This window comes from Microtus ochrogaster, chromosome 4, assembly GCF_000317375.1.
Source record: "Microtus ochrogaster isolate Prairie Vole_2 chromosome 4, MicOch1.0, whole genome shotgun sequence".
Lineage (NCBI taxonomy): Eukaryota > Metazoa > Chordata > Mammalia > Rodentia > Cricetidae > Microtus > Microtus ochrogaster.
In genome coordinates, this window is record NC_022011.1 from 48,460,969 (window position 1) to 48,481,212 (window position 20,244).

General features: G+C 50.6%; 3 protein-coding genes across 10 annotated transcripts in view; 1 reads left to right on the plus strand and 2 right to left on the minus strand.

Moving 5' to 3' along the window:
* Positions 1-182, minus strand: part of Ak8 (adenylate kinase 8) — a 120,213-nt gene extending 120,031 nt beyond the window's left edge. Inside the window, exon 1 of the mRNA XM_005346183.2 lies at positions 99-182. Coding sequence (XP_005346240.1) covers positions 99-182 — 84 coding nt within the window. The remainder of the gene's footprint in view (positions 1-98) is intronic.
* Positions 183-753: 571 nt separating this feature from the next.
* Positions 754-9,796, plus strand: Spaca9 (sperm acrosome associated 9). Of its 3 annotated transcripts, XM_013355721.2 has the most exons (5): positions 754-923; positions 5,422-5,597; positions 7,869-8,071; positions 8,826-8,973; positions 9,725-9,796. In XM_013355721.2, the coding sequence occupies exons 2-5, from the start codon at positions 5,454-5,456 to the stop codon at positions 9,734-9,736; spliced, it is 507 nt and encodes a 168-aa protein (XP_013211175.1). In that variant the 5' UTR covers positions 754-923; positions 5,422-5,453; the 3' UTR covers positions 9,737-9,796. The 3 variants fall into 3 exon arrangements, with proteins under 3 accessions (XP_013211175.1, XP_026634529.1, XP_026634530.1); XM_026778728.1 differs by having other exon boundaries at positions 8,826-9,793; XM_026778729.1 differs by having other exon boundaries at positions 754-844; positions 8,826-9,793.
* Positions 9,797-10,573: 777 nt separating this feature from the next.
* Tsc1 (TSC complex subunit 1) overlaps positions 10,574-20,244 on the minus strand; it is a 44,615-nt gene continuing 34,944 nt past the window's right edge. For 4 of the 6 annotated variants that reach the window (XM_013345942.2, XM_013345940.2, XM_013345941.2 and 1 more), the window contains exons 19-23: positions 19,959-20,069; positions 19,229-19,351; positions 16,014-16,201; positions 15,777-15,938; positions 14,728-15,238 (exon numbers count right to left, since the gene is read on the minus strand). In XM_013345942.2, coding sequence (XP_013201396.1) covers positions 14,728-15,238; positions 15,777-15,938; positions 16,014-16,201; positions 19,229-19,351; positions 19,959-20,069 — 1,095 coding nt within the window. Of the gene's footprint in view, positions 15,239-15,776; positions 15,939-16,013; positions 16,202-19,228; positions 19,352-19,958; positions 20,070-20,244 lie in introns of all 6 variants that reach the window. The other 2 variants (XM_005346186.3, XM_026789992.1) reach the window with 1 other exon arrangement.

A 20,244-nucleotide genomic window follows, 5' to 3' on the forward strand; every position in this document is an offset into this window, starting at 1 on the left:
CCCCCCCACACACACACACACCACCGTGCTGCTAGCCTGGCCCCTGAAGTCTTTTTGCCGCACTCCCCACCCGCGGGCGCCCGGTCACCCGGTCACACCTGCATCATCTCGAAGATGTGGTTGTCCTCCCCGTACTGAAGCATTTCCGGGGGGATGAGGTGTGGGGCAGTAGTCGCATCCATATCTCGGACTGCTAGCGGCTCCCTAGTAACCGCGTTGCTGGGACGCCAGGCTGTGCGTCATCGGTGCGCGCCTCCTCTGGGGCAAGTTCTGGTTCCCCGTTCCATCCATTGCAGCCCCTACTGCAGTAGGCGCTCCTTCCCCAGGGCAGAGGGACCCCCGACGGGCCACAGCGCAAGGACTCCAAGACGCCCGTGGGGTCACAGTGCAAGGATCCCAGGATGCTCCAAGAGCGCACAGAGCAAGGACTCAAGGATGCCCCAAGGGGCCATCACGTGAAAAATCCCACAACACCCCAGGGTCCACAGCCCTAGATCCCCAGGCCCTCCTGAGAGAGATCCCAGAAACCTGCTTCTGGTGCAGCCACCGTGTGAACCTGGGCGCTTAGGGTCCAACCCTGACTCTGCACCTGGACCTCAGTTTCCCCATCTTTAAACGAAAGAAGCTAAGCGCAGATACGGATCTGCTAAGCAGATGTGGATCCGGTATCTGCTAGAGCAAAAGTCATCTGCAGCCGGGGTCAGCCGGAACCTGGGCGGATCTTTTGGTTTGGGCAGCCGGGCCATGTGACCTGATTGCCATGGCATCTGTGGTCACAATCGGCCAGGGCCGCCTGGTCTTTGAGGCCTCGACCCCGCCCACTCCCGCTTTCCCAAGAATTGAGGTGGGCCTTCCCGCCCTCCGGGGCCCACACACCCACGGAGGCACTCCAAGCTTCAGGGCACTCAGTGAGGCGAAGGCCGGTATGAATCAAACCAGGGTAAAGGGGGCTGGGATGCCACCCTAGAGCTGCATCGAAAACACTCCGGGAGTGATGGGACAAGAGGCAGAGGGGTCCTGGCCTACAAGGGGAGAGCTGGCTGCTGGGGAAGGGGCAAATGTAGCAGCTTGCTGACCAAGAGGGAGGGAGGCACAGCCTACAGGGACAGCCCAAAGTCCAAGTGCTGGGTGTGTCTGAATATCCATGGTGAACTAGACAAATCTGCTCTGGGCCTCAGTTTCCACTCTGAGCAATGGGGGCAGCTGGAGCATTACCCCCACGTCTGCTCTGAAGTAGTGAGCAGTGACTGGCCGTTGGAAAGTGAGCAGAATGGGCCTTCCTGTCTGTAGTGGTAACTCATTTAATCTTTAGACTAATCTTGATCTCACCTCAATCACAGTAACCCCACCCTTACAAGTTTTATTTGTATTTATGTATATACAGGTGGGGCAGAGGAAGAGCAGAGGCCGGAAAAGAGTGTTCGGACCCTGGAGCTAGAATGACAGGCAGATCTGGGTGTGGGAAACTAAAGTCAGGTCCTATGGAAGAACTGCAAAGGCTCTTAACCACTGAGCCATCTGTCTCCAGCGCTCTGTAGTTCCTCTGTTTACATGGGTCAAGAATCAAGTTAGGTTTGCTTCCAGGGGATCCTGGGCCATTGCACCAGGCATAGTCAAATGAAAACCTTTCTTCTCAGAATACAGGACAGGGCAGAGGAGTTGGCCAGGTGACTTTGGGCAAGTCATTTCCTCTTTCCAGATCTCTTTCCCTACCAGCTGCTGGGCAGAGAGTGGAAGTTCTGATTGCTTGAAGAGTTTTGACCCAAACTCCCTCCCTGGGCAGAAACAGATTGAGACTTATGAGAGGGGAAAGTCTTGCCAAGGGCTATGGGTAAAAAAATCAGAGGCAGCCCCAAGGCTGGCAGCAGGCATCCTGGCCTAGGATTGTGACACTTGCCCCGGTCCCCATGACTGACTGCTTCCTCAAAGGCCTCAGGCCTTGGTAGACTGGTCTGCCGGGGAGCAAAGAAGCTTGTCTCCCCAACAAAGAATTCAAGAGCCGAGCTGCAGCTTGCACTGGGGAGGTTTGGTGTGCTTCCTGGACATTTCTGAAGTGGCTTTCGTTTCTCCTCATTTATTTTAAGCCCTAGGCACTTTTCATACCATGATCTAATCTTCTTTAGCAGCCTGGAAAAATACAAATCAATTAAAGCCTAAAACCTACGGGGTAATCACTTTTCCCTCCCTCCTCCCCCCAGAGAGAGGAGTGCCTGCATTCGGGTCTTTCATCCACTCTAATTTGACTGCAGAGGCTTGTGTTCAAGGGACAATCACTTTGGATAGCTTGTTACAGCCCCTTTTGTGACATCCCTGACGTGTGCGTGTCACAAGTTGCTAGGATCAAGAACTGAGCCAGGTTTGCTCTAGGGGGCTCATGGGGACACAGCAAGTCAGTTAGCACTGTCTCCTTGGAGAACCCAGAAGCCCAGAAAGGGTGGCAGGGAGCTGAACACACAGGAGGCAGCCCCATGAGTGTTAGCTAGTCCTCATTGCCCTGGGATAGGAGTGGAAGAGAGGCCCAGGGTTGAGCTAGTAATGGGAGACCCTAGAAGTGACTGGGTAACTCTTCAGATCCTTGGTAGATCTCCCCCATTCCCCAGCCGCCACAGCCACCCCGATGCCTGCCATCTTGTCTCCAGGGAACATAAGAGAGGGAGGGGAGGGAGGGTGTGCGAGAAGAGCTCACTGAGATGTGACAGTGGCTTGCTCTCTTCCTAACTGTGTGGTGTTGGTCTGATCCTCTGATCATCCTATGTGATCATTGTGGTCCCTTGTCCTAAACCGTGGCCAGGGATTGAAATGACGCACGCCCAGGGCTTTCCAGAACACCACTGAGAGGCTGTTCTCATCATCAGACCAGTGTTCTGCAGATGCCCCTCTGGCAAACCACACAGCCCTGGCTTTCATGTGTCCACCCTGCCCACTCTGAGCTCCGCCCTGACCTCTCCCCGCTCCAGTAGATTCATCCAGGGCAGGGCCTCATATACCGTGTCCGTTACTGCAGAGTCCAGCACTGGACTGCATCTGGCACAGGGAAGGAAGGACCAAGTGTGGTGTTCATCCCCACCCTAAGGCTTAGATGCCTTCAGCAGTTCTAAATACCCAGCTTGACCTAAGGGTCTCTTGGCCTGGCCTTGTCTTACACCCCTGCCCCTTAGCTGAGTACACTGCCCACCTGACCTGCACACCTTCCTTTCAAGCTCCTTCACCAAGGAGGATAAGCTCCTAGCAGCCCCCGCTTTTCTTTAGGTACTCGGCACACCTGTGGTGGCAGTCCCCTGTCACCTGCATGCCAGGTAATCACAGTAGCTCTGAGTTCTGTTGTAAATGAGCCCTGCATTCTAGGCTCTGGGGTCCCTGTCATCTCAGGACATGCCCTACCCAAGGCTGGGTAGCTGCTGTGTCTCCTTCTGTGTGTTATAGAGCACACGCTCAGAGACTATTGTCAGCTGAGGTCAGTAGACAGGGTGACAGGATCTGAACCCAGGACCCATGGTGGCAGAACAGTCTTGACTGTTGTCATACAGCAGTAGGCTGCACGAGCAGAGGGCAGGCTAAGAAGGCACAGTCTCCATCTCCCTGGACAGCCACCACCGGGCATCTCTGACTTTCCTAGCTTATGACTTGAGTCATTTGTAAGTGCTAAGCTGGAACAGGATGGGACAGTCATCTGTGAATGTAACACGGGGGGCCCTGAATCTCAACAGCCAAGACAGATACATTAATGCAGTGTTCTTCAAAATTCAAAACAAAGCCAGGCAGTGGGGGTGCATGCCTTTAATCCCAGCACTTGGGAGGCAGAGGCAGGCAGATTTTTAAATATTTATTTTCTCTTTCGAATGGATGCATCTTTAAATTTTGTCTTCCTCTCTTCACCCTCAACCTTTCCCTGGTGAGTCAGAATTCTGAAGAGGGACAAGAAAAAAACCTACTGTGCCCAAGTGAGCTATTGTGTCCCATGGGGAAGAGACTGAGGGCATAGAAGACGCCCAATAAACAAGAATCTCAGCCCCACACTCACCCTGCCCACAACATGCAGAATGCAGAGTTCAGGAAAGGGCCGTTCTCTCTCCAGGGGGCTGACTTGTACCAGGCCAACCAGGGCTACAGCTATTCCTAGCTGTTGGCAGACACAGTGAGGGACCCACTTGGGTTAATGGGGTAGATTTTGGGACAACCCTGGGTCTCTTAAAGGCCTCCCCTACAGTCATCTCCGAGCTCTCTCATTTGCAGATAACATCCATAGAGACCTGTACTCTGGTCTGGTCTCAGTTTTTACATTACTGCCATTTATTCTGCCACATGGCTGCCTTTCCAGCTCCACCCTGTCCTCACAAGGAAGCTGCCTTCCTTACACTTGACCTTGTGTGTCTGCCCCCTCTGCTTCAGCATCTTGGAATAGCCTTGGCTCATGTGACACAGGCTGGCATGCTGGAACCTGGACTCTGTGTGCCCTGGTGGGGGGATGTGGAGCAGTGAGGATGTGTTTAGGAAACCTGGGAGTCAGGGGTCTGTGGCACAAACACACTGGAACTCCTTATCTCTAGGCCTCCATACAACCCCTGAACATTACTGGGTATGGGCTGCTGAGGCTCCTTCCAGCTCAGACATTCCCTAAATACTAAGCATTTTGCTCGAGGTCAGTAAACCCTGGCAGCATGAACTAGGGCACCCCCTGACCTCTCTGCCCATGGAGGATTCTCAGTGCTTGAGGATAGTCAGCATGACATCAATGATGGCCCCTGGGCTGCCCTCCCTGCAGATGGCTTCACTGATCAGATAATGAAGATTAAGACAGGGGAGGGGTCTGCACCCACAGCTGCCCTGGAAACCTGCAAACCTAAGGCCGGGGCTTCTGCCCCAAGTCCAGAGAGACAGACACACAGAACAACCAAGTTCTGACTCTTTCCCCTACTTAGCTCACAGGGAGAATTCTCAGACTCTCGGCAACTTCACTGTGGTAGACTTTTTTAAAAAAAAACCTGATATGTTGTTGGTTTGGGGTGTTATGGCATGTCCCTGTATCCCAGGTTCTGCCACAGGAGGGGACCTGGATGCTGTGTGTACACGTACACTCGAGATTGTGTGTGTGTGTGTGTGTGTGTGTGTGTGTGTGTGTGTGTGTGTGTGTGTGTATGAGCATAGACTGTATGATCTGGAGACCCTGAGGACAGAGAAACTCTCCCTAGGTGAAGGAAGCCACAGTTCATGGCAGACTGTGTCCTCAGAGGGTAAGCAGACAAGGTCAGACTTGGTGCTGTGGTGAACAACTTGAAGGACCTAGAACAAACATGTGCCTTCCAGGACCTGCTTCCTTTCCACAAAGTAGGGACACATTCTTTTGGGAGGGCACTTCCTTCCAAAGCCAAATGGAAGTCCTGACCTCTGGGACCTCAAGGCCCCTCTTCTTGCTCCCGACAGACCCTTGCTGTCCGTGAGACCTGAGGGCCACAATGAACGAGGTGAAGGAGAGTCTCCGCAGCATCGAGCAGAAGTACAAGCTCTTCCAGCAACAACAGTTCACCTTCATTGCCGCTCTAGAGCACTGCCGGGAGAATGCCCACGACAAAATCCGGCCCATCTCCAGCGTGGGACAGGTGAGGCCTGGCAAGCAGGGTGCTGGTGCAGGACGGGGGAGGGTGTTCTTCCCAGACCTGTCCCCATACCCAAAACATGAACGGTGGAGCCCTAGAGAGGAGAATTGCATGTTATTGTCTATGCCAACTCAGATTCTAATGGATGGAAACTGTCCCTCGGTGAGCACCACCTATCCGATATGGCTCAAGACTCAGCCAACTTGGCTGTAAGTCTACCTGGCACCCTGTAGCCTTGGGCTGGTGAGCATATCCCACTAACTTCAGTTTCCCCACCGGGAAGGCACATCTAATGATAGCATGCCTGGAAAACCCCTGACCCACACCAAGCACTCAGCGTCTGGTGTCACCTACGAGCCCTAGGCTGGGCACCGGGGGTTTGCTGGTGAGCACGCAGATAACAGTCCTTTGCAAAAGATTCTGCCACACACTGGCACCTGGCCCAGCTCACTGGCGGAGGTTTTGCAGATACTTTTGTTTAACCCTTTTTTTTAAAGCTGAGCTATTGTCCACGTTTTCTCGGTGGGGGCTGGAGGCCTTCCAGGAAGTCACTGGGCAGCTGGGAACATATACACAAGCTATATCCTAGAACTAAAAAAGAGGCCCCTGCAAAGAAGTCACACTCCCCCCACAAAAAATGCCTGTATAAAGGGGGCTGGAGGGTGGGTGTGGTACAGGCTCCAAGTACCCGGGAGAAATGAGACCACCAGCAACCTTTGCCAGAGACTTCCTTTACATTCTTTATCTAAATTTTGGAAAAACGTCTTGTTTACTTGAAAAAACACTGACCCCCCCCCATGACGAAAATGCTTCATGCAAACTGAATCCACGCCCATCCGTCTATCACAGTGGTCAGCTGGTCCATGCTCATGCCCTGAATCTACTGGAAGAGCAGCTGGCTACATCCCCACAGTAGCTCAGCCTTCCAAGGGCATGGGACAGGTTTTCAGTCTCTAATAGTGGCCCAAGTCCACTTCCTGAGCACCTGCTTGATAGGGCTTCCTACCTTAGGTGCAGAAGGGATGCTCTCAGATCCGTCTACTGTTGAAGCACCCTCCCCCACCCTAAGAGGTCACTCTGTTGTGGTGGTCAAGCCTTGATGCAGTCCCCGCCCCAAGTGCCTGGACAGGTGTGTTGTCAGAAACCTCTACCCCTTACAGGCTGGGGAGGAATCCCTTCAGATCACTAAGAAATAGAGTATTCCTGTCTAGACAGAGACAATTTGGAATGTCAGAGGAAGCAGAGGTACCCCCCACCTTTCATCACTCCATGGAGAGTAGCAGCAAGCTGTGGAATGATTGAATCCATTACTCAGGCCTGTAGCGTAAGACCAGCCATCTACCTTGCCTATGCTTAGATGCATAGAGTGGTTCCGAGTAACTGGCAAAAGACCCATTGAGGGGTCCCTACCCCTAATCCAGGAAACCTTGGAAAGCAAAACAAAATTAGTGTTCTCAGCATGCTATCTACACAATTATGGGGCATTTAAGTTTACTTGGTATATGAAGTCTGGTATGAACTTGTGCCCCCACCTGCTCCCCCATACACTGGAGACAGTCTCTGAATCCAGATTGGGGTGCCACACTGCAGTGTGAATTTGTGCCCCCCACCTGCTCCCCCATACACTGGAGACCATTTCTGAATCCAGGTTGGGGTGCCACACTACAGTGTGAACTTATGTGTTCCCCACCTGCTCCCATACACTGGAGACAGTCTCTAAATTCAGGTTGGGGTGCCACACTGCAGTGTGAACTTGTGCCCCCCCACCTGCTCCCCCATACACTGGAGGCAGTCTCTGAATTCAGGTTGGGGTTCCAGACTGCACTGTCCTCATGTGGACAATCGTTTCTTCAGTCAGGCCTGGAACTGACTTTTTCTGACTCCAAAACGCAGTACAACCAGTCTGAAGGATTCTTGTTTCTTCCTCCGTGGTTTAGGTAAGCAGGGTGGTGGAGCCCAGGCCATTTTGCGAGGAGGCAAATCAGCCAGGCCACTTCTGTTGGCACCCAAGCAAGTCACTTCTCATGTCTGAACCACTAGCATTTAGGAAGTATGTAAAACGAGGGCCTAGTGTGGAGAGCTTAGGTGATGAGCAAGGGAGAACAGACTTAGGGAAGTATTTTTGCAATGGTGCTTGGAACACAAACATTAGCTGTCTGTCATGACCGGTATATTCGAATGCTTCCCGTCCGGCATCAAGGCTATGATCGTGGGAGGGCTGGGGCAGTGCCCTCTGTCTCTGCAGCTCCAACTCCTGACGTGTGGCCTCTGCAGGTGCAGAGCTACATGGAACACTACTGCAACAACTCTACGGACCGGAGAATTCTGCTCATGTTCCTGGACATCTGCTCGGAGCTCAACAAGCTCTGCCAGCACTTCGAGGCACTGCACTCTGGCACCCCTGTCACCAACAGCCTTCTCGAGAAATGCAAAACCCTGGTCAGCCAAAGCAATGACTTGAGCAGCCTCAGAGCAAAGTAAGTCCCTCGTGGGTGTCGATCGGGCAGAATGTGCCGAGAGAACGGGAACCTGTAAACTGGGCTCTCCCCTGCTGGCACAGGCATAGTCTCTAGTCCATCCGAGTCCTAGCACCTAGCTACCCACTAGAATGACTGACCTCATCAAACAGATGGAAAACTGGGTCATAGACATAAGAGGACAAAATAAAAAAGTCTCCTAGGATTTAGAACCAGAGAAAGTGGCTACAGAAGTGGGACACCAGAGTTACATCCCCTGGGGCTCCATGGTGACCCCAAAGAATCCAAAGCTCCATAATCCATTTTTGGGAGCTCATTAGATGTTAGTGTAAGAAGGATTAAGGTAGCTAGTATTTATTTTTATAAATTTTCTTTAGATTTATTTAATTATGTATACAGCATTCTACCTGCATGTGTCCCTGCAGGCCAGAAGAGGGCACCAGATCTCAATACAGATGGTTGCGAGCCATCATGTGGTTGCTGGAACTTGAATTCGGAACCTCTGGAAGAACAGTCAGTGCTCTTAACCTCTGAGCCATCTCTCCAGCCCAGTAGCCAGTATTTTAAGGTGATAGGAGGTTCTCCAGGCCCTGGTCCTGATGGTTGAGAGCTCTTGCTACCTATACCAGAAGTACCTGGGGCTCTTGGCCTTCAACTTTCTGGATTAGAACACGCAGGGATGGAGCCCAAGGTATGTGTGTCTAGTTCTCACACCTGGGGTGATAAGTCTCACCACCTGCTCACTGTCCTGCAGGTACCCGCACGATGTAGTGAACCACCTGAGCTGTGATGAGGCCAGGAACCACTACGGAGGCGTGGTCAGCCTCATCCCTATAGTCCTGGACTTAATGAAAGAGTGGATTGCTCATTCGGAGAAGCTTCCTCGCAAAGTGCTGCAGCACGTGAGTGAGGTCCTGGGTATCCAGGGAGCCGCCGCAGCCACCACCAGACCTGCCCAGACCACGGTTACCCAGCATTGGTTAGGAAAACACAAGTATAGGCAGCTTGCAAAAGAGAGCCTCAAATCTAGGGGGAAAGACAAAGGCTTCCCAAAGCCTCCCTGGAAACCACCCGGTGGGAAACTGTAACTCGCTGTCAATGTACTTGGCTTCCACGGGTCATCCATTTTCACTGGGGGCCAATACACCATTGAGAATATCCCTCTCGCGCGCGCTTTTCACTTCTAACATCTCCGCCTCTTGACCTCCGTGTTGACGAAAGGGATCCTTACTCATGGAGCTGCCTAAACAATATGGTGTTGGCAGGGCATGTCCCAGACGCAGGGTGTTGTGCTGATGACCAGGCCTCCTGCCCAGCTGTGGCTTCTGGCTCTGTAGTGAACAACTGGGGGGGGGGGCTACTTAGCTCCTTATCTTGACAAGGACAAGATGAGCTGCAAGGTCTGTCATGAACAAGTTAGGGGAAAGGGATCAAGAGGCTGAATTCGCTTGTGTTCAGTTCCCTGAACTAAAACAAGGGATGAATGCTCTCTCTCCTTCTTTGGGAGAGGGAGAGCACAGCAGAAGTCAGACTGTTTTGTGGTCCTTGAGCCTGGTCTCTGCAGCGGTCTAGTCTACCCACACTGTAAATGTGCACTCCTGACTTCTGGGCCTGCCAGAAGTAAGCTCTGACTGTTGGTTTTTCCCTTCACAGGGGACGACTTAGATTCTGTATTGTTGCTTCCTCGGGGGGAGACATTCAAGAATAAAGTGTTCTACCATTTCTCTGCCTGGCTTAGTTTCCTGGGATTTACCCGACCAAACCCAAAAAACAAAAACTGAAAAAAAAAAAAACCTTGTACTTGTAAGACATCAGATGACTTTGGGTGGCCACATAGGCAAAGCCCCTCCAGACAGCACCAGAGACCTCTGCAGCCAAGCTCAGTGCTTCCCTTCAGAGTGGGCTGCCTCTAGGAGGCTCAGGCCACACAGGGCCAGTCTGCAGGCTTCCAAGAGTGACTTCCTTGTCTGATGAGAGACCTATTCAGACATCCCGAGTTTTCCAAACAAACAGCCTCCTGAGGTTAAGAGCAGTGAAGTAATTCCAGGCTCCAGCATGCAGCTCACACTCTGCTTACCCCACTTAAAGCCCAGGCTGAGTTGTAGGAACAAGGCGGAGGAAGAATCTCAAAATGATGTAAAGGTTATCTCTCACCTCTGCCCACTACCTGAAGAGCAGGAGGGGCATCAGGGCAGAGGTGGTGATGATGGCTGCACTGTCCCTTGGCTTATCACCAACACAGCTGGTCAGGGCTGGGTAAGCAGGAGGACTTGAGATGCAGACTTGGGTGGCCATGCTGTCGGAGGTGGCCCTCTTCACATCCTGCTCTTTACAGGGGCATGAGTTTAAGGCGGCCGAGTTATCTGTTCCCCAGCGCAAGTCCACCACCGTTCCGTACCACCATCAGGAAACCACTCCAGACAGACTGCAGTGTGTCTGGCCATCTCATTTCACCCACAAGCCCCCAAAGCCAGCATAAAATCACTCCATCTCAACACTGCGGAGTGCAAAACAATAAATCTTTATTTGTTCACAGTTAAACACAAGCAACTGCCTTGACATTTCAGAACATTCTAAGGACAGCAAACCTTTGATTCCAATCACTGAGACTGTACCATGTTCTCCTGTAACCTGTATTTATGGCATCCGATGCGGATTGTTTGACATGCTCTTAAGGTCATAGTGGGAAAGTTTAAACCTTTTGAGAAGAGGTGACTTCCATTGAACCAAAAAATTTTTAAAAATCTGATTTTTTTCACTGATGGGAACTCCCCCCACCCTTAAACTCCAAGTTAGCCATATATGGTTAATCCATGATTGATTATAAAACTAAATTATGTCTTAGCAAAACCTGCTCCTCCATAATGTGTTTTGTGGTCCAGTCTCATGAAGGGTGACCACTGAATCTTCCTAGTGCAAAGACGCCTGCCTGCCTCTGACCTGACAGAGAGCTAACACACACCATCATGACCTCCCTTTCAACACTGTGAGGTGGGGCAGGGAGAGCAATCAGTCTAGTCAAAGACCAGCTCCAGTGGCTCAGTCAGCCCGCTTATCCAGAGGAGGACAATACTGGGGCTCTGGGAAGGGCAGGGCACTTCTTGGCCCCCATTAATTTCATTCTGAGACCCAAAGTGGTCAGGGTGCAGTTTCCAATGTAGCTGCAGCTGCTTCTCTACAGCGCATTTAAACACACGGGTGAGATCAGAAACACTGCTCCCCTGGGCACACCAGGAGCTCACAGATTGGGACGCTGAATGGGAACGTGGGTCAGGGCAGCAGCTCAAGGGCCAGTTCCCATTTTTACCTACACAGATAGGCTAAACCCAAGGCAATCAGTGACTGCAGCAAACTGGGGGTAGGGAGCAGGTGGGGATAAAGGGAGGATGGAGGCACATGCCACAGATCTCTGGATGTATACAAGGACACAAACACCCTCACACTGGATGTATTTTCCAGTGTACACAGCAGTGGATTTACAGCCTTGGGGTGAAGGTGCAGCAGATGCAGGCTGTCATTTGAGTCACAGTGTGCAGGACCACTGGCCTCTGGCCGAGGCAGACTCCATATGTGCTGCCAGCCGAGCCGTGCAATGCCTACACCTCTGCCAGCTCACCCAGTGTCTCCCACCTTTACTGCTCGGGAAGACGAGCACCTTACTACAGTACTTCTGTTTGTTCTTTAGTTCTTTCTGGCTTCAAGTGGTAGGTCCCTACTGGCTGGTCTCACACCACACTACACATGGCTCGATTTCTACCCTGTCAGCCTGAGCTCTGTGCTCTGCTCTCAGGTCTTTTCATCTTCAACCACTCAACTGCTAACATTCTCTCATTCTCCTCAGAGCACTAGAGCCCACAGATGCTGCAAGTGGCCCTGAGTCTTGTCACTTGATGTGCCACCACCACCCAGGGAGGCACTGGTCACTGGCCAGAGCAGCTTGGGGAGGTTTTTTTTTAACCACCTGTGGCTTCCAGGACTTTTCCTGGGTTTTGAGTTTGCCTTCTAAGAAGAGTGACTCCCTGCTAACCATGTCACAAATAGTTAGAAGCTTCTGCAGCTTAGTCCAGAAGATTGAATAGACTTTCCTCCTGAAAGGGTCAACAAAGCTATCAAGGTCAGCATTCGCCCCTGGCAGCTGTGCTGCCTGCTCCGGAGATGCCATTTAGAGCCTGCCCCTCATGTTCACGGTCATGTTGCTCTTGCTCCTAAAGCAAGTTCTTATGGACGTCAGGGAGGAATGTTAGACAGATGCGTGCTTAGTTCCTCTCCCAGGCACTGACCTGCTCCTCCACTCCAGTGGCATTGTACTGCTGCTTTTAACAGATTCCAGACTGCAGGAGACATAGTCTCCAGTCTCCCTGGGTCCCATTGACAACCACAGCACAGACTCCAAGTGATTTAAGGATGGAGTCATTCAAGTTCAGCATTCACACATACCAGGCTGCCCATGACACCTACTGCTCCATACCTTGCCCTACACCACAGCTGCCTTTCAGAAGTTTCCCTCCTGACTGCAGCAGCATCAGGTGACCCACTGATCCCTGGATGCTCTGTCACTGTCCTCTAAGCAGAAGCTTCCACCCACAGATTCTCAAATCCTTTGGAAAGAGTAAATGTTTAGACTGGGTGCCTTCAAGATGATTTCTGGTCAGTCTCCCAACCTTAGTTGGAAAAGAAAATGCCTCAACAGCCTTCTAGAACTCAAGCCACACAGGATGCTCAGGTTCCGTCACTGGGTACAGAGCTCCAGCCTGTACCTCAGTCTACCATGCTGCTGTCTCCTCTCCCTCAACTTCAGCACTTGTGCAGTCTGTAAGTTTTCTTTCTACTGGAAAAAGGCTTGGTTCTCTGGCACAGATCTTGTGTGTATGTGGTGGCGGAGGAAGGAGGGTTCTTAGGAGCAGTGTTTCCCCATTAACTGTGAGATCTTTTTCCCAGTCTGTTCATCTGCCCTTTTCTACAATGGATCAGGTGAGAGAACATAGGTTTTCAGCCTTCCTCTGGGCAGACCTAAATGAAAAGCATGGCATTATCGTCAAGGGGCAATTGCTGCCCTCTGCTGGTCTGAGAATAGTCAGTGGCGTTGTCTTTCTGTGGGCTAGCTATGGCAAAGATATGGCCCTAACAGGTCTCCAGCCAGTACTGCCATGGTGACGAGTCTCACCTTAATCAGGCAATCTAGGATAATTACTGCGACACTTTAAAAAAGACGTTCATCCTCAGGCTGGAAACTTCCATATGCAATAAAATTTCATACCATTAGTTTTCTTTTACCTTTGTTGTAGCTAAACCCTTCTGTTCTTTATACACTAGATAGAATAGAAACAAGAAAACCAAGCTCTTGGCTCCTTCCCAAGTGTCTCCTTGCCTGGTCCAGAATATCAGGCAACAACTCTTACACTTCCAGCATTTATTTCAGGAGCATTGGTCAAGCTTGGGCTCTCTGCCACCACCTTGTTCTGATGGAACACGAGTCACCTCTCATGAGCATGAGGGAAGGTAGTGGTACAGGCTACCAACCTCCATCAACCCTCCCAGACTCTGAGTCGCTCTTGTTCCCAACAGAGGTGTTTGACATGAAGCTCCAGGGGGACTCTCTCCTGCAAAGTCAGAATTGGTGTAAAAAAGCTGCTAGAACCTACTATAGTGAGGCATTCCCAGCCGAGAACAATCGTCACATAAACTCTAAGGAAATTCTGACTCTTCTGAGCCTGTCTGCTGCAGAATCACAAAGCAGCTGGTAATCAGAGACGTGGACGAGGAGAGGCAAACAGACTGAAGGGTGGAACCATGGCTCAGCTGGATGGGGCCAGCCAAAGGCACACTTCCACATGTGCACGAGTATCCTGGGTGCCTCTCCTAGTGACCACTCCCCACGATCTGCGGACTGCAGAACGACCACCTACACAACCACCCACAGGCAGCATGGTGCCAACATTCAAGCAAATACCAAATAAATAAGAGGTAGTGGGGGAGAAGGGTAAGAGCTTTCCAGAGAGTAAGGCAGTGTGGCCTCCACAGCGCCAACTACACTATCAGAACAACTGGTATTCTCGCAGAACCTTCTAGGAAGCATATCCAAGCTTCTGAAAGAAGGCAGAGGTGAATGAGTCAGTTTCTCTACATCTGTGGCTTTAGATGTCAAACTTCAGCATCTAAAAGAGCAGCGGAAACGCTCCTGTAAAGACAATTTACTTTGTAGGCTACATCCTCTTGGAAGGGACAAAACTGGATTTACCTGCAGTGCCACTAACTGCCTGGTCTACCCAAGAGCCACCTATCTATCTGCACCTCAGGAAAGCAGAGTGGTGTGTTGGACCCAAAGATGAAATTTGGCCTCATATTGCACAGGTTCAAAGGACACAACCATTTGGTGGGAGGAAGGAAGAAAATAAAGCTACAAGGGACACACACAGGCCCTCAATTAGTACATACTGCTAGGTAAATGAAAGAGGCTGGGGTGGGGTGAAGGAAAGCATCTCAATGCCAGACCCAAAAACCATCATCTCATATTCCGCCAGCTGTCAAAAGGACCTCTGTCCCATTCCCACTGCACAAGCAGCCGCTCAGACCCTGGAAACAGAAAAGCCTAGAACGTGCATTCACACCTCCTGATCTGTGCTGACAAAGACGCAAATTAACACTGACAGACCCCCTCAGCTGTGCTCGTGATGAGTCTCATTGTAGTCCATGATGTGGAGCTGCCCCACACTGTCCGAGTTTGGGGAAGATGGGTGTGAGGCTTCTAGATTAAAGGGAGTCTTGTTTTCCACACCTGAGTCTTTGCCCAGTTCCGTCTTTAGTGTCTCAGAAAGGCTACTGCTGGTCACACCGTCCTCATCACACTGGCTCTCACTCTTATTACGGAACAGTTCCCGGGCCTTCATGCCCAGGAAGCTTTTGGAACTGGGAAGTGAGCCAACAGTGGGGATGCTGCTGGAGGGCTCACCCACAGTGGTTTCCCAGCGGCTGCTGAACCTCTGGCTCGGGGGTTTCTCTGGAGTGGAAAGCTCACTGCTGCTGCTGCTGCTGCCTCCAGTGCTTCTGCCTCCACAGCTGACCCGGGTACCACTAGGCCTGGAGGTCCTGGTCTCACCGTTGTGGCCAGAAGCCTCTTCATTATGCCCTATCAAGGAATCTGAGCAGCCGTCACTACAACAGTCAAGCCTGTAAGAGACCCAGAAAGAATGCAGTTGGTAACTGTAGCACTCTTGGGGAAATGGAAAATTACAGTTGCTCCCTGGACCTGGCTTGCCCATTCTCTAATTAAAATTTTTATATATTTGAGTGTGTGACTGATTCCTGAGGAGGCCAGAAGACAGTGTCAAATTCCCTGGAAGTGGAATTACAAATGGTTCACCTAGGTGCTGGGAACTAAACTAAGATTCTTTTGCAAAAGCAGCCAGTGCTCTTAACCACTGAGCCATCCCTTCAACCCCCTCCCCCACTCTGTTTGTAATAGTAGACACAAGAGGAGTTGTTACTTGGAGTAACAACAACTGGGGTTATACTGGATGATGTCTGCAATAGAAGGGTGGATAACTGAGTGTGGCCGGGAGACAACCAGATGACTCTCTATAAAGGACTGAGCAGAGGACAACAACTCAGCTGCTTGTCACTGCCTCCCCAAAGGCCTGCCATGCTGCCTGGCTGGCTGTGGTCCCTCGCACAGAGCCTTCCAGAGCCCTGATGCAGCCGTTCTCACCTCTCTTCTGCTGCTTCTGCTGTTTCTGCTTTGTCCTCTTCTAGTTTCCTTAGGCGGCCATCTTTCTCCAACCTGCCGTACAAGTCTAGAATCTCCAGTTCCAACACCCGGGTGATCTTCTTCTGAGCCTCATACCTGTTCTCTGCAGCCTGCAGCTGTCCACTGAAAGACAGGGCCTACTTCAGAACATGGGAGGGGACTCACCCCTACCCTACCCTCACCTTTCCTGTGAGTCACCTCGCCTGGCTCTTGACATCCTCAAGGTATTTCTTCTGTTCTAGGAGAAGGTGGTCTTTCTTGGCCAGAAGAGATTCCAGTTCCACCACTCGCTTCTGTGAGGCCTCCAGCCTCTGGTTCTGCTGGAGAAGATGGCTTCTGTTCTTTTCTAGTTCTTTCCGATATGCAGTTTTCATCATTTCTACTTCCTATAAAAAAGGTGTAGAGTCAGTACTTATAGACAACTGTGCAATGTAACTCAACAAGAAGTGTCCCCAACACTGAGAGGCATTTAGTGTCCTCACCCAACTGAGTGAGGGTGGCTTCCTGGGCATTTCTGATGTCTACCACTGAGGAAACCATCTGAAACATGGAAGCCATGTTGTACAACAGTCACCACAGCATGTTTACAAAAGTCAGGAACCGCAAGTACCCTGAGAGCTAATGTTAGGACTCTGTAAGAGGAAGCACATATTTGCTCTGTTTGCAGGGTGCATACACTACCAGTAAAAAGACACAAAAGTGGACCACCGCCACTTTTGTCACAAAATGCATTGAATAAGCCACTTTGCACAGCTGTAGCGTCAGGTGAGTGGCACTGGCCATTTGCCCTCTTTTTACCCTTCCTCCCTCTTCGACTAGCAGCTGAGATGGGGACACAAAAAGAATATGTCTGCTCAAGAGAAAAAGCATTTTCAGGCTGGATACCTGCCAAAGCTTGTCAGTCAAGCCATACAGGTGGCCTGCCTGCATTGGGAAATCCACAGTAAGTGTAGATTGATGTGCTCCCAAAGGTGGAAAGAAGGCTTTCCTAGCAATTGTTTAACACACACACAAACACACACACCCGACACCACACAAGTTTTTCAAAAAAGATCCTAAACTGTTAAGTTGCAAGGAGGTAACCTTTCTGGAAGGCACCAAGCCTCAATGCTGACCAATGAATCAGACGTTTCCAGAAAGCAGAAGGTAGAAATGGCTGAAAAATGGCTACTCCAGCTGTGCTGAATAGCCCCAGGTAATGACTTCTGTAACAGCAGCAGCACAGTCACCTTCCACAGCAAAAATTCAACATGTTCACTGTGTGCACTGAGTGTGCCACGATGGGGTCTTGTCATTATTCTTGAATATAGTGTAACAGCTGCTTATATAGTATTTACCTGATATTAGGCTTGTGCACGTGACCTAGAGATGGTTACAGGACATGGGAGTATCCTGGGCCAACACCACATCTTCTGAGGAACTAACCATCTGGAGATTTGTAGGCCCTAGAACCCACCCTGGACAGCAACAGTAGCACCTGTACTTATCTATGGATACTCACACAAGGAACTAAAACGGCAAGTCCTGGGCATCTCAGTAACCTCACAGCCTGTCAGATGCCTGCACCTCTTCCATGGGCCTGAAGAACAGGGACCCAGATCCACACCTAGGGGCAGATCTTGGCCTGCTCAAGGCCCTCACAGGGTAGTAACAAGTACCACGCAAACCTAACAGAAAGGGACACAGGACTAAAAGCGTGCAGAGGATTTTGAGAAGGGTTGTTCTGAGAGACACCCACCCATAGGAGGGGGTACTCGCCTCTTCCTGGGAATACCATGTGGTTGGCCTGTGAGGGTTGAACTTGGGGCACTTGACATACCAGTGGGCAAGACTAACAAGTTAAGATGGCAGGGAGAAGAGCACAAAGAGCCTGGCTCCTTCATGCTGGTCCCAAACTGCCACCTTGAAAAACTTGGAATTCATCTGTCTCAGGACTTTCATCAAGTACAGCAATAAAATTCTGTATTGTTAAGTGAGATTGTTCGTTTTGTGATATACAACAGAAGGCAGCCCACCTAACAAGTGGGCTTCCCAATTCATAACTGTGAAACAGCGCCCAAGAGGGAACAAGGCTGCTAATGGTCTCAGGAGTCCGAGTAACAGAAGTCGGTCCAGCTAGGCATCATCTCTCTGGAGGCATCAAAAAGTTGTTTCAGCAGCAGCCAGACATGGTGGCAACATCTTTAATCCTAGCATATGAGAGGCAGAGATAAGTGGATCTCTTTGAGTTCAAGGCTAGCTTGGTCTATGTAGAGTGTTTCAGGGCAGCCAAGGCTACATAGGCAGACCCTATCTCAAAAAACAATGCACCTCAGCAAGCTCTTTGGGTGGGTTGGTGGGGGTCCTTGGGTCTGTTCCCCACATTCTCTAGAAACTATTCTGTTTTCAGAGTAATTCATTGTTGGAGTCTAGACAGTTTCACTTTTGACATTCTCCAGAATCTGAACCGGAGGCTGAAAAGAGCTAAGAAGTAAGAAGCAACTCTACTACAAATGATGTCTCTTCAGTTCTGAGACAACATTGTCCACTTGGAGACCACAAATAACATTTCATAGAGCCTTGACCCAAGGGTGCTAAAGGCACTTGATGGAAGAGCATCAAGAGCATCAGAGTACATTCTTGAAATTCCAACCCAGTTCCTTTACTAATACCGCCCAAGGCTGACTGTACAGTAACATGGACGTCTGTCTTAGCACACTGGTAAACATTAATAGGCCTTGATGCCGACACCAGCACTGAAGCAAACATTGGTAGGACCAGAGTCACAGGGAAAAGGAAACAAAGCAGCATGAGTGCTGGGTCATAGCAGCACCCACACACCCTAGGTCTTGAAAGGTGGGCTAGACAGAGCTGGGTGCCCCCATCTTTCCCCTCCCTCCTGCTCTGCAGCAGTTACAGCTCATACTTGCACTGTGTGACGGCCAAACTTGGTGACCTATGGGATACGAATCACTATGGAAACAAACCTCTGGGTCTCTCTGGAAGAGACTAATGTAGACTAAGCTAACTGAAGTGATAGGACCAATCCTAAATATGGGCAGCACCATCCCATAGGCTGGGGTCCCAGAATGAATAAAAGGGAGAATGTAAGATGAGCATGAATCTCTCTCTGCTTCTTGACTTTGGATACAATGTGACCAGATGCCTCATATACTGCTGCCACCATGCCTTCCTGGCCAAGATGGACTAGATCCTTAAAACTGTGAGCCAGTAAACCTTCCTTGCTTCGGCTGCTTTTTCAGGTTTGTCAAGGTAGTGGGAAAAGTACCCCTTGCAAAGCAGTCTCACTAGAGTACATGCCTGCTCCATGCCCTCCAATGACTGGGCAGTGCTGGGTGGTTGGGCCTGCCTGCTCTGCAGAATATGGGGCCAGGCGGCACAGTTTTCTGCCTCTCAGTGCTCTGGCTACATACCTTGGTGGTGTCAGGATGCTTGCTTTGCAGCTGCTCCAAGTACAGCTCATTGACCTCCCCGAGTACCAGAAGCTGCCTATTCAAGAACTCCATCTGCTGCTGCACCGACTCACTATTGGAGAGCTGTCCAGGTGGAAGTGAGAAAGTGCAAGATCAGCACGGCAAAACTAGTCAACAGACAGTGACAGTGACTCTCGAGGAGCACAGGGTAATGCAGGGTAGAATAAACCTGAGTCCAGGGCTAGTGGAGGAGAAAGCACCTAAGGGCAGCAGAAATATACTTGGGTTGTGCTCTGTACAGAAGCAACATGGATGTATTTCATTGTAGCTAGTCCAAGAACACTGGTGCAGACACAGCCCCAGTGAACTCACCCGTTTTTGAATACATGACACAGAGATGTCATTGAATTCCTATGGGGAGTCACAGCTCAAAAGCCTTAACAAACTGTTTATATTTCATAAACAAGGTATTAAAAAAGGGCTCCGTGGGATGTGCCTGGCCCCAGCACATTAGGCACATTTATTGTGAGGGCTGTCTGCTCTGGAGGGAATGCTGCATTTGGCAGTACCCAGGCCCCCTACCCACTCACTGTCAGGAGCACCAATGTCTTCAGACGTTGCCAAATGTTTCCTAGGTAGAACTTTTCTCTGCTGGAGCACCAATACATACATACAAGTAGTATATCTGCCTGGCCTGAACCAAGAGTCAGCAGGCGGAGTCTTGTCTTACCTTCTGAGAAACCTGGCTGAGCAGCAGCTCAGTGTGGCACACCTTGTAGTTGGCCTTCTTCAGCTCCGCCCGTAGCTCTGCAATCATGTTCCTGCAGTCCTCCAGTTTTGTCTATCAAAGAGAGTTGGTTGTGAGGTTACAAGAGCACCTATGGGCACAGGCAGAGTTGGGGATGCTCTGTTCCTCGACTGCTCTCTTGTCCATCAGTTTCATTTTAAAGGAGAGATTCCATAAAGGTAAAAAAGAAAGGGGGAAAATTCCCAAAAACTTGATCCTTACAGTTCCC